At 42.9% G+C, this 10447-nt stretch overlaps 1 protein-coding gene across 1 annotated transcript; it reads right to left on the bottom strand.

Annotated features, from left to right (window-relative positions):
* Positions 1–3156: 3156 nt before the first annotated feature.
* On the bottom strand, positions 3157–6438 carry LOC130293700 (protein spinster homolog 1-like). The gene is made up of 2 exons (XM_056542711.1): positions 6285–6438; positions 3157–4747 (listed from the first exon to the last, which is right to left on the bottom strand). Exon 2 carries the CDS (start codon positions 4720–4722, stop codon positions 3208–3210), a length of 1515 nt encoding a protein of 504 aa, XP_056398686.1. The 5' UTR covers positions 4723–4747; positions 6285–6438; the 3' UTR covers positions 3157–3207.
* Between the last annotated feature and the right edge of the window lie 4009 nt (positions 6439–10447).

Genomic DNA, 10447 nt, shown 5'->3' with positions numbered 1-10447 from the left:
AAAATGAAAAAAGCGATTTGATTGGTTGCTATGGGCAACTTTTACAAGTTTTGATAAACCTCCCCATGGAGGTTTTTCTTTTTCTACCCCTCTACATGAAATTTGTGCACATTTATTTTCAATAGGAATCCATGTTTCCCCATGTGAACAAGGCCTCACCCTTACAGAAGCTCCGTTAAACTGTCAGGGGGGCGTGTCTGTCGACTGTTTCCATTGACAACCAGCTGAATCGTGAATGCAGCTCTGAAGTATAACACAGGCCATAAAGCTGGGTTCACAGGATGCTTTATTTCCTTTTTTTTTATGCTATGGGGGGAGATTTATCAAAACCTGTCCAGAGGAAAAGTTTGAGTTGTCCATAGCAACCAATCAGATCGCTTCTTTCATTTTTTCCAGAGGCCTTTTCTGAAATGAAAGAAGCAATCTGATTGGTTGCTATGGGCAACTCAGCAACTTTTCCTCTGGACAGGTTTTGATAAATCTCCCCTATAGGTTTCTCCTGACAAACACTAGAAAAAGGCAAAAAATGAAAAACGCAGTGTGTGAACCCAGCCCTACTCAATAATCTAGCATACTTTATAATGTAGATGATAAGAAAGAGACAAATCACAGCATTCCTCAATGGAGATGGCTTCTATGTATGTGGATATCTTTTTCTCATTGCTTTCTATGGAGAATGACAGCAGCAGAATAAGACCAGGACCCCGAGCCTGGACAACCCCCCGCCTGGTGACAGTACATGAGCCGGTGACATACACCCGCACCCCGCTGGATACATCCACCAGCCCCCGGCCGCTTCCACCACCATTCGGCTTCTCAGCTCTCTTACCGCCATGGTTGCCATGCTGCCGCTTCTCCCCTCCACACAACCGCCTGAAACACGAATGGTGCAACTGTGATACCGCTCCGGCCAGGAAACAAACCCAGGTCTAAACGTTCCGCATTGAACACGCCCTCTAGGGGAGGAGCCAGGTAACCGTCAGTGTTTACCAACCTGTGGCGCTCAAGTTTTCGGCCGTCCGGGCATGATGGGAGTTGTGGTTTTTCACACAGGTTGGGGAGGCAGTGTTTCCCAACCAGGGTGCCTTCAGCTGTTGCAAAACTACAACTCCCAGCATGCCCGGACAGCCAAAGGCTGTCCGGGCATGCTGGGAGTTGTAGTTTTGCAACAGCTGAAGGCACCCTGGTTGGGAAACAGTGCTCTAAGGGTAATGTGCACGATGCTTCATCAATAAAGTGAGAAAACTTAAATATTTATATATTGTCTGCAATGTCTATATAAATAAATATAATGGAGATTCATCAAACCCTGTCCTGAGGAAAAGTTGCCCAGTTGCCCATAGCAACCAATCAGATCACTTCTTTCATTTTGCAGAGGCCTTGTTAAAAATGAAAGAAGCGATCTGAATGGTTGCTATGGGCAACTGGGCAACAGGTTTTGATAAATCACCCCCAATGTATATAACAAATATGTATTGTTTTAACCCCCCCCCCCCCCCTACAACATCGTTTCCAAACCAGGGTGCCTCCAGCTGTTGCAAAACTACAACTCCCAGCATGCTGGGAGTTGTAGTTTTGCAACAGCTGGAGGCACCCTGGTTGGGAAACACTGCCCTACACCTTACAAATAAAAACTTGTTTCAGGCTTTGTTTCCATACAACTTATTTCAAATGTTTTTTTTTATCTCTTTTTTTTTTTTTACACACAAAAAAGCAAAAGCATGCCCAAAAAACACTGCCAACACTTGTTGGGTTAGGTTTTACATAATGGACACCAGTTGACCAGTACTAGTGGAAAGAGGATGCGTAAAATATAATTTTTAATGGTATCTCTCTAAAACTCAAAAATAAATCTGTGCTATTGAGTGCTGAGAGTATATATTGTTCCGTATAGTGTACTAAAATAGCAACCATATATAATATCACCATACCGAAGTGTTCTATAGATGCAAAAAGGCACCTCACGTTACAACAAAGTTACCCCCAATGGACAACCACAACTCCCAACGCGTTTCTGTCATCCGTTACGACGACGTCCTCAGGGGAGTACAAGATACAACAAGATATATATGGATAATATCAAGGTATAAAATAGTAGTTGGGTAGTCTAATACATCATGGACCACAAGGTCTGATATTTGATAATTGACGCCCCAGTTAGTTCTGTACATGATGATGATGTGTAAAGACAAACTGGGCCGACATCATAAATAACATCATTTTATGCATATAATGTTTCTCATACCTAACATAAGCAGTGGCGGGTAACAGCTCCAGCAAGGGTTAGATGTCCATCATGGCCCCTTTACTGCGGGTACAGCCAGATGTTACCCGTCCAGTGCTATGACAGCGCTGTTACCCACCACTGCTTATGTTATGCATGAGAAACGCTATATGCATAAAATTATGTTATTTATGATGTCGGCCCAGCTTGTCTTTACACATCATCATGTACAGAACTAACTGGGGCGTCATTTATCAAATATCAGACCTTATGGTCCATGATGTATTAGACTACCCAACTACTATTTTATACCTTGATATTATCCATATATATCTTGTTGTATTTTGTACTCCCCTGAGGACGTTGTCGTAATGGACGACAGAAACGCGTTGGGAGTTGTGGTTGTCCATTGGGGATAATTTTGTTGTACCGTGAGGTGCCTTTTTGCATCTATAGAGCACTCTAGTATAGTGATATTATATATATTCTATGACTAAGGCTACATACTGTGTCCGAAACGCGTCACCTGTTCTCTATGTTGGCTGATTGCTAAATCAAAAGAAACATATTGTTACGCCGAGCGCTCTGGGTCCCTGCTCCTCCCCAGAGCGCTCACGGCGTTCACCTCCATGCAGTGCCCCGGTCAGACCTGCTGACCGGGAGCGCTGCATTAGCCTCACCTGCGGGGATGCGACCCGCGTAGCGGGATGCGCCCGCTCGCAGCTCGCATCCCAATCCCCTCACCTGTCCCGTCCTCCGTCGGCTCAGTCCCGGCGCGCGCGGCCCCGCTCCCTAGGGCACGCGCGCGCCGGCTCTCTGAGATTTAAAGGGCCAGTGCGCCATTGATTGGTGCCTGGCCCAATCAGTACTCACACCTGTGCAGAGAATAAGGGGTAAAGTGGAACATAGAACAAATGCAGTTATTCTTTTCTTAATTTTTTTTTAATGAAGTAAACGAGATAAAGGTAAGCAATGACTTTTCCTCAGTCTGAAGCGCGGTCCTCATCGGCAGGAAGCAGTGAGGAGGAGGAGGATGACGGAGGTTCTGATTCCATCTCTGCTTCTTTTTCGTCCCTCTCTATATATAGGGCCGTGGCCATGAAGAAGGCCCCTCCAATGACTGCCATTATGGTGCAGGTCATGAGGGCATACTCCAGGCTGCGGTATTTCAGAAGAGGGGATTTGGCATATCCTCGTTCGTAGGTGTCAGATATCAGGCCGATGAGGTACGGGCTGCCGGCGTCACCTAGGAGGTGATAGATGGTCATCTGCACGGCCAGGGCTGAAGATCTCCTCCACGGAGTTACTACTTTTAGTATAATGTCAGATATGAGGGTGAAATTTACTGACAGAAGCGTCTCTCCGATGAAGATGAAGATGTTGGTGGCAACAAGGCTGATGTTGCCAAAAGTCAATGCTAACAGAAGAAAAGGGGCGGAGAGCATCATCGCGCATCCACACACAAGCGGGTCCGCCCGTGGGTTGGATTTGCGATATCTTTTACTTATCTCCGTCCCTGCTACAACTCCCAGAATGCCGGAAACGACTGTAACCACACCAAATATTAGGATGTCGTGATAGTCACACGGTTCAGCACGGCAAGGGTCCTTCTCTTGTAGGAGTGTTCGTGCGTGGGTCAGGTATGATGGACCCCATACACCTATGGCTCCCACTATGAAGGATACAGCCGTCGATCCCATGGTGGTTAACATGAAGCTTCGATTTTTAAATAGTTTTTTCAGATCTGTTGCCCATTTGGCAAACTTCTGGGATTTGTTGTTCTTCTTCCCGTTTGTAGTCGTTCTTGGAAGCTCCTTTGTGACCAAAATCATCAAAGCCACAGCTATGAGGCCCAGGCCAGGGGTGACCCGAAATGCCCAGTGCCAATCGCCCCTTGCTGCATCAGTCACTTTGGGCCCGATGATGTATCCTAGTCCGCAGCCTACAGGTATGACGGAGTAAAACACGTTCAACATGCGGGTCCGCTGGTCACTCGTAAAAAGGTCTGCAATGATGGAGGGGGCGATGGTGCAGAAAGTTGCCTCTCCGGCTCCAACCAGCCCACTCGTCAGCAGGAAGAGCAGGAAGTACCCGTCAGGGATGAATGACAGGGTAAGTGTCATGCTCAGCCAAACGATGACTCCTGCGCAAACAGTATATTTCTTATTACAGTGGTCGCCCAGATATCCGGCAATTGGTGCGACCAGCACGTAGCTTCCAATGAACAGTGTATTCAATAAGCCGGACAGACTAGCATTGGTGTCATATGCTTTCTGTATATAAGGCAGCACCCCCGCCACGCTGGAGCGATTTGCATAGATGAGCAAATTAACAAAGGCGAGGATCACTACGGTGATGATGGAACGTGCGGTGGACATCACGCTTAGAGATGGCAGGTTCTGCCTCTCAGGGATATCGCCCTTTTCTACATCCATATCACTATGGTCCTCCATTGCTTCTTCCTCCTCCTTCAGCAATGGGTCTTGTGGAGAGGCCATGGTCACAGGTCAGAGCCTGAAAACACTAGAGAGAGAGAGATAAGTGAACACATTAGACAACATGTCATCATTCCTGTCATTATACAATAGATCCTTCATACAGAACAGAACCACAAGATAACACTAAGACCATCGCAGCCTCAGAAGAAGACGCTTATCTATAAGTGTTTTATATGGAGACGTCTTCCCTGTGGTTCCCAATGTCTGATAACCCTGAACCTGTCCGGTCCTAGTAATATCTGATAACCCTGAACCTGTCCGGTCCTAGTAATATCTGATAACCCTGAACCTGTCCGGTCCTAGTAATATCTGATAACCCTGAACCTGTCCGGTCCTAGTAATATCTGATAACCCTGAACCTGTCCGGTCCTAGTAATATCTGATAACCCTGAACCTGTCCGGTCCTAGTAATATCTGATAACCCTGAACCTGTCCGGTCCTAGTAATATCTGGTAACCCTGAACCTGTCCGGTCCTAGTAATATCTGATAACCCTGAACCTGTCCGGTCCTAGTAATATCTGATAACCCTAAACCTGTCTGGTCCTAGTAATATCTGATAACCCTGAACCTGTACAGTCCTAGTAATATCTGATAACCCTGAACCTGTCCGGTCCTAGTAATATCTGATAACCCTGAACCTGTCCGGTCCTAGTAATATCTGATAACCCTGAACCTGTCCAGTCCTAGTAATATCTGACAACCCTGATTCTGTCCGGTCCTAGTAATATCTGATAACCCTGAACCTGTCCGGTCCTAGTAATATCTGACAACCCTGATTCTGTCCGGTCCTAGTAATATCTGATAACCCTGAACCTGTCCGGTCCTAGTAATATCTGATAACCCTGAACCTGTCCGGTCCTAGTAATATCTGATAAACCTGAACCTGTCCGGTCCTAGTAATATCTGATAACCCTAAACCTGTCCGGTCCTAGTAATATCTGACAACCCTGAATCTGTCCTAGTAATGGCGGATTATAAGGGCTTGGCTGTATGGTCACTGGGCCATGTGAACTTCATACTGTAGATACAATTGGGCTATCCTGCTATATACATTTACTAATAATGAACCTACCCCACCTCATTGGGATCTATCCATCCCCTATATGACTTTCTGCCACTAGTTGATTTGAAAATTTTCCCTTTCGGAGTACCCGGAGTATTTCTATTGTTAGTACACACAGAATTCTATTATATACTATTATATTTCTGCCCTAATCTTTCTGTTATTCTTTTACTACACCACCAAATCTTTCTCATAGACTTATATCTTTTAGAACTTCATGAATTAAGGCTCTTTTTCTTGGGGGCTTTTTTGGGCATAATTGCATTTTAGCAGTTTTGCAAGAAAAAGCTCTGGTCATGTTACTATCTGTGCGTTTTATTATGTTTAATGCCTAAGCCAAGTATTGTCACAATGCTATGAGAAATATAACTTTTGTTATTTCTTTTGAAAATTAATTTCTTGTTTTTTTTTTTTGCTAAAAAAAAAGCAACAGCAATAAAAAAAAACTGTCAAACAAAATGCCCTGTGTATGTAGGAATATAAGAGGCTGAGACTTACCTTGTGGTTCTCTCTTCAGACAAGGAACTGTCAAAATCTTGAATTCTCTATCGCAAATAGAAACTCTCTAAGAAACACTTTGCACCACAGGTTGTGAATGCAAAACACACTGAAGAGACTGCAGCCGGCGCGCACCTCCTTGTACAGCTCACGGTGACATCATCACAAGCATGTGTGACATCACAGGGTTCTAAACCATCTTCAGGTATGTGTATATCTGTATAGTAAATGTGAGTAGCCATATTAGTCCAATGATGCAGATTGTAATACCTTTTTTATTGGACTAACAGAATTTTGTAGAGACAAACTTTCGGGATTCCTCCCTGATAATTTATAAAGTCCTTTGATCATTAGTCCTTGACTATTGGACTTGATAAAGGGAGGAATCCTGAAAGCTTGTCTCTACAAAATTCTGTTAGTCCAATAAAAAAGGTATTACAAGAGACTGCAACATTTTTTTGATTTGTGTGTATATATATATATATATATATATATATATATATATAGTTCCACGGAAAATGTTGTAGGCAGCAGAAGAAACGAAAACGGAACTTATTCCAAGCGCCAGATCCCTCGAGATAGTCAGTCTAACAAAGTAGACCAATTTCCATAGAAGATAACATTTATTCCAAGCATAGATCAACGCGTTTCAGACCCGAAACGGGCCCTTCATCAGGGCAGAATGCTTATACTAAAACAGTGAAACACAGGCAATAAATAGCTGTGGAGGGGTTTAGCACACAGCAGTTGTGTCAATTTAAAATTAGCATATTCACCAAGCACTGTTAGGTAAATGACGTAACTATCACAGAGTTTAAAATACATATAAAACAACATATTCTTTAAAGAAACAGATAATTCTTACTTGCACTGATGTTATTTGAACAGGTAAAATACAATTCTTTGAAAATCTGATGAAAAAATATTGTTAAAATATTAAGAGTGTTTGTTAAAACAAGCGTATCTCCTCTCTTAATATTTTAACAATATTTTTTCATCATTGGAATAAATGTTATCTTCTATGGAAATTGGTCTACTTTGTTAGACTGACTATCTCGAGGGCTCTTGGAATAAGTTCCGTTTTTGTTTCTTCTGCTGCCTACACTAATACCGGACCAGACGCTGCCTGGGATCGGGGGAATCAAGCTGCAGGATCCCATTTTATGATATATGTGATATCAGATGTTGTGCTCTGAGCGCAACACCACAGGGTGAGTGTTTATACCAGCATCTCTCTACCTGTGCCTAACGTACTTCACCAGGGGCGCTATTGTGTTCCTTTTTTTTGTGTTTCGATGATAATGATGGTTTGAGACCATTGAAACGTTGCTCTTTGCACATTTGGGATGAATAAATAGTTTTCATTTTTTCACCATACCTTGAGTGCCACAACATTTTCCTTGGAACTACGTATGCAAGATCCTGGACCCGGATCCTAGCTGGAGGCACCTACTCACGCTGTAGGAGTGCTGCTTTCTTCTTTGACATATATATATATATATATATATATATATATATTAATATACACCTAGAAATACATCAAGTACATAAAAACATCTTTTAGAAAAATATTTCTCCAGGCCTGCCGAGTATATTCCCGTACTTCACAGTGTCTTCTTAGTTTATATATTTTAACCTTTTGACCTTAAAGTTAAACAGATTTGTTAGTTACTTCTATTAAAAAATCTTAATCCTTTCAGTACTTATGACTTTCTGAAGTTAAGGTTGTTTTTTTCTGTCTAAGTCCTCTCTGATGACACCTGTCTCGGGCAACGCCCAGTTTAGAAGCAAATCCCCATAGCAAACCTCTTCTAAACTGGGCGTTTCCCGAGACAGGTGTCATCAGAGAGCAATAAGACAGAAAATAACAACCTTAACTTCAGAAGCTCATAAGTACTGAAAGGGTTAAGATTTTTTAATAGAAGTAATTTACAAATCTCACCCTTAAAAAACCCCCAACACAAAGCTAAGCAGGATATCACTGGGATATATACAGTAATCGGTAATGCCATATACAGTCTAGCAGTATTAGTTAGGTCAGCACATAATAACACAATAACTTAAATCAACACAATACCTAATTGTGACATGCTGACGGCTTCCCAGTGATGATCCTGCAACCTCGACACGTGTTTCGGATGATTCCTTTCTCAAGAGGCGCTACATGAGGTAGGAACTACCGGCTATTTATATGGTCGCCCTCAAATGGCGCATGTAGCGGAACCGGACGCCGGCCGACTTCCGGGTGGCGTCACCGACGGATGCGCGTCATAACTTGAAGTACATCTGCCCGTACTGACTGCCCTCCCTTTTTTTTTCCTACCTGTTTTTGTATATATAATAAAGAGGAATTTTTTGACTATATCTTTGATTAAATTATTAGCCGCGTTGGGCTTGTAGGTAATATATAATTTACAAATCTGTTTAACTTTCTGGAGCCAGTTGATATATATAAAAAAGTTTTTGCCTGGAATACCCCTTTAAGATTGAACCGATTATTATTGATATATGTCATGAATGCATCAACGGTCAGATGGTCGGACGACCAAATGATGACCACATCGTCTACATACCTCCCATACCATGCGAGGCATGTGGAAAATGGATTGGTGTCAGAAAAAATAAACTGCTCCTCCCACCAAAAAACAAAAAGGTTAGCCCGAGCTGGTGATGACTTTGCTCCCATTGAAGCACCCGTGCGCTGCAAATAAAAATTGTTACCAATCATAAAATAATTGTGTTTTAACACAAAATCTACCACCTCAATAATGTAATGTCTCAAATCCACAGAATATTTAGAAAATCTCATCAGTATATCCGAGATAGCTGATAATGCCAGGTTTTTCGGAATACTGGAATAGAGCGATTCAATGTCGCAAGTAAGCCACGACAGAGAATCGCTCCATGTGAATTTAGTTCTTCTGACCAGGAGTTTACTGAAAATTCAGATTGTTCAGATACCACGGACACTAGCGGGGACTCAGAACCGCAATATGTGAACACTCACAAGAATCGCAATGCGAGAAGACAGTCAAAAAACGAGGAAGGCGCGGTGGCAGAAAACATAGGAAGAAGAGCTTCGGAGCGTAACAAGGACAAACGGAAAAAGTGATAAAAGAGGATTTTCAAGTCATTAACATTTCTGCACAAATCATTACAGATGAACAGGAAGAGGAGAGTAAAAAAAGGGGGTACTGGACGAGCGCTACTGCTGAAATAAAATGGATGCGGAACGACAAACAAACGGACAACGCGTTTCGGCACCAGCATGTGCCTTTCTCAGGTCCATAAAATGAATAATTACGGTGTCCTGGAGCCTCTGGTGTGCTGTGGTGGCACTGTAATTATTCATTTTATGGACCTGAGGAAGGCACATGCTGGTGCCGAAACGCGTTGTCTGTTTGTTCTAAACCATAATAAACTGTCCTGTGCTTTATTGGCGTTCCGCATCCATTTTATTTCAGCAGTAGCGCTCGTCCAGTACCCCCTTTTTTTACTCTCCTCTTCCTGGTCATAATATATCCGTACACCTTCGCGGTCACGGACAGGGGATCTCGAGCAGCACAACTGCTACCATCAGTCTCCACTTTACACCCGCCTGGTGAGGTGCTGTCCCCGTTGATAACCTCGGCGGGACATCACACCACCCAGGGTGTAGTGGTTCTCGACCAACTCATCACGCCGCCATCATCCACGAGAGAGCGCCCCAACCTTTTTGCCTCTTCTTCACATTACAGATGAAGAAACCTCTGTCCTGTGGAAAGGACTGGGTTTCTCTCCTACACATCATTTTGATGTTTATCGGACAATTTTGGATATAAATAAATTTGTGAGAACTTTAACAGTTAAGAAACATTTTTTTTGTGAAAATGGTGATGAACCATCGGACCCACCTCAACTTTCTATAAACCCTGATTTACCACTAATGCATACGTTAGCAGAACAAATTGCTTTTAGAGATCTCTGTCTCCTTGAAAATAGTGGGATATCAATTTGTGATGAAGTGAATACAGCACATACCTTCTCCACTAAAAACCTAAATTTTTACCTCATACAGACCAGACCAGCAATTTTTGATTGGTTCCAGGACCTTATCATGAAAGATTTGGTTAATCTACAATCAAAAGTAATGTCCAATACAACTCGTCCTAATTTGAAAAAAA

Source organism: Hyla sarda, chromosome 10 (assembly GCF_029499605.1).
Source record: "Hyla sarda isolate aHylSar1 chromosome 10, aHylSar1.hap1, whole genome shotgun sequence".
Classification (NCBI taxonomy): domain Eukaryota; kingdom Metazoa; phylum Chordata; class Amphibia; order Anura; family Hylidae; genus Hyla; species Hyla sarda.
The sequence above is the reverse complement of the archived record's forward strand: the minus strand, read 5'-3'. Positions and strand labels throughout refer to the sequence as shown.

What these genes read in the sequence shown, in the direction of transcription:
- LOC130293700 (XM_056542711.1), bottom strand. Translation starts at nt 4,722, where the DNA reads ATGGCCTCTCCACAAGACCCATTGCTGAAGGAGGAGGAAGAAGCAATG.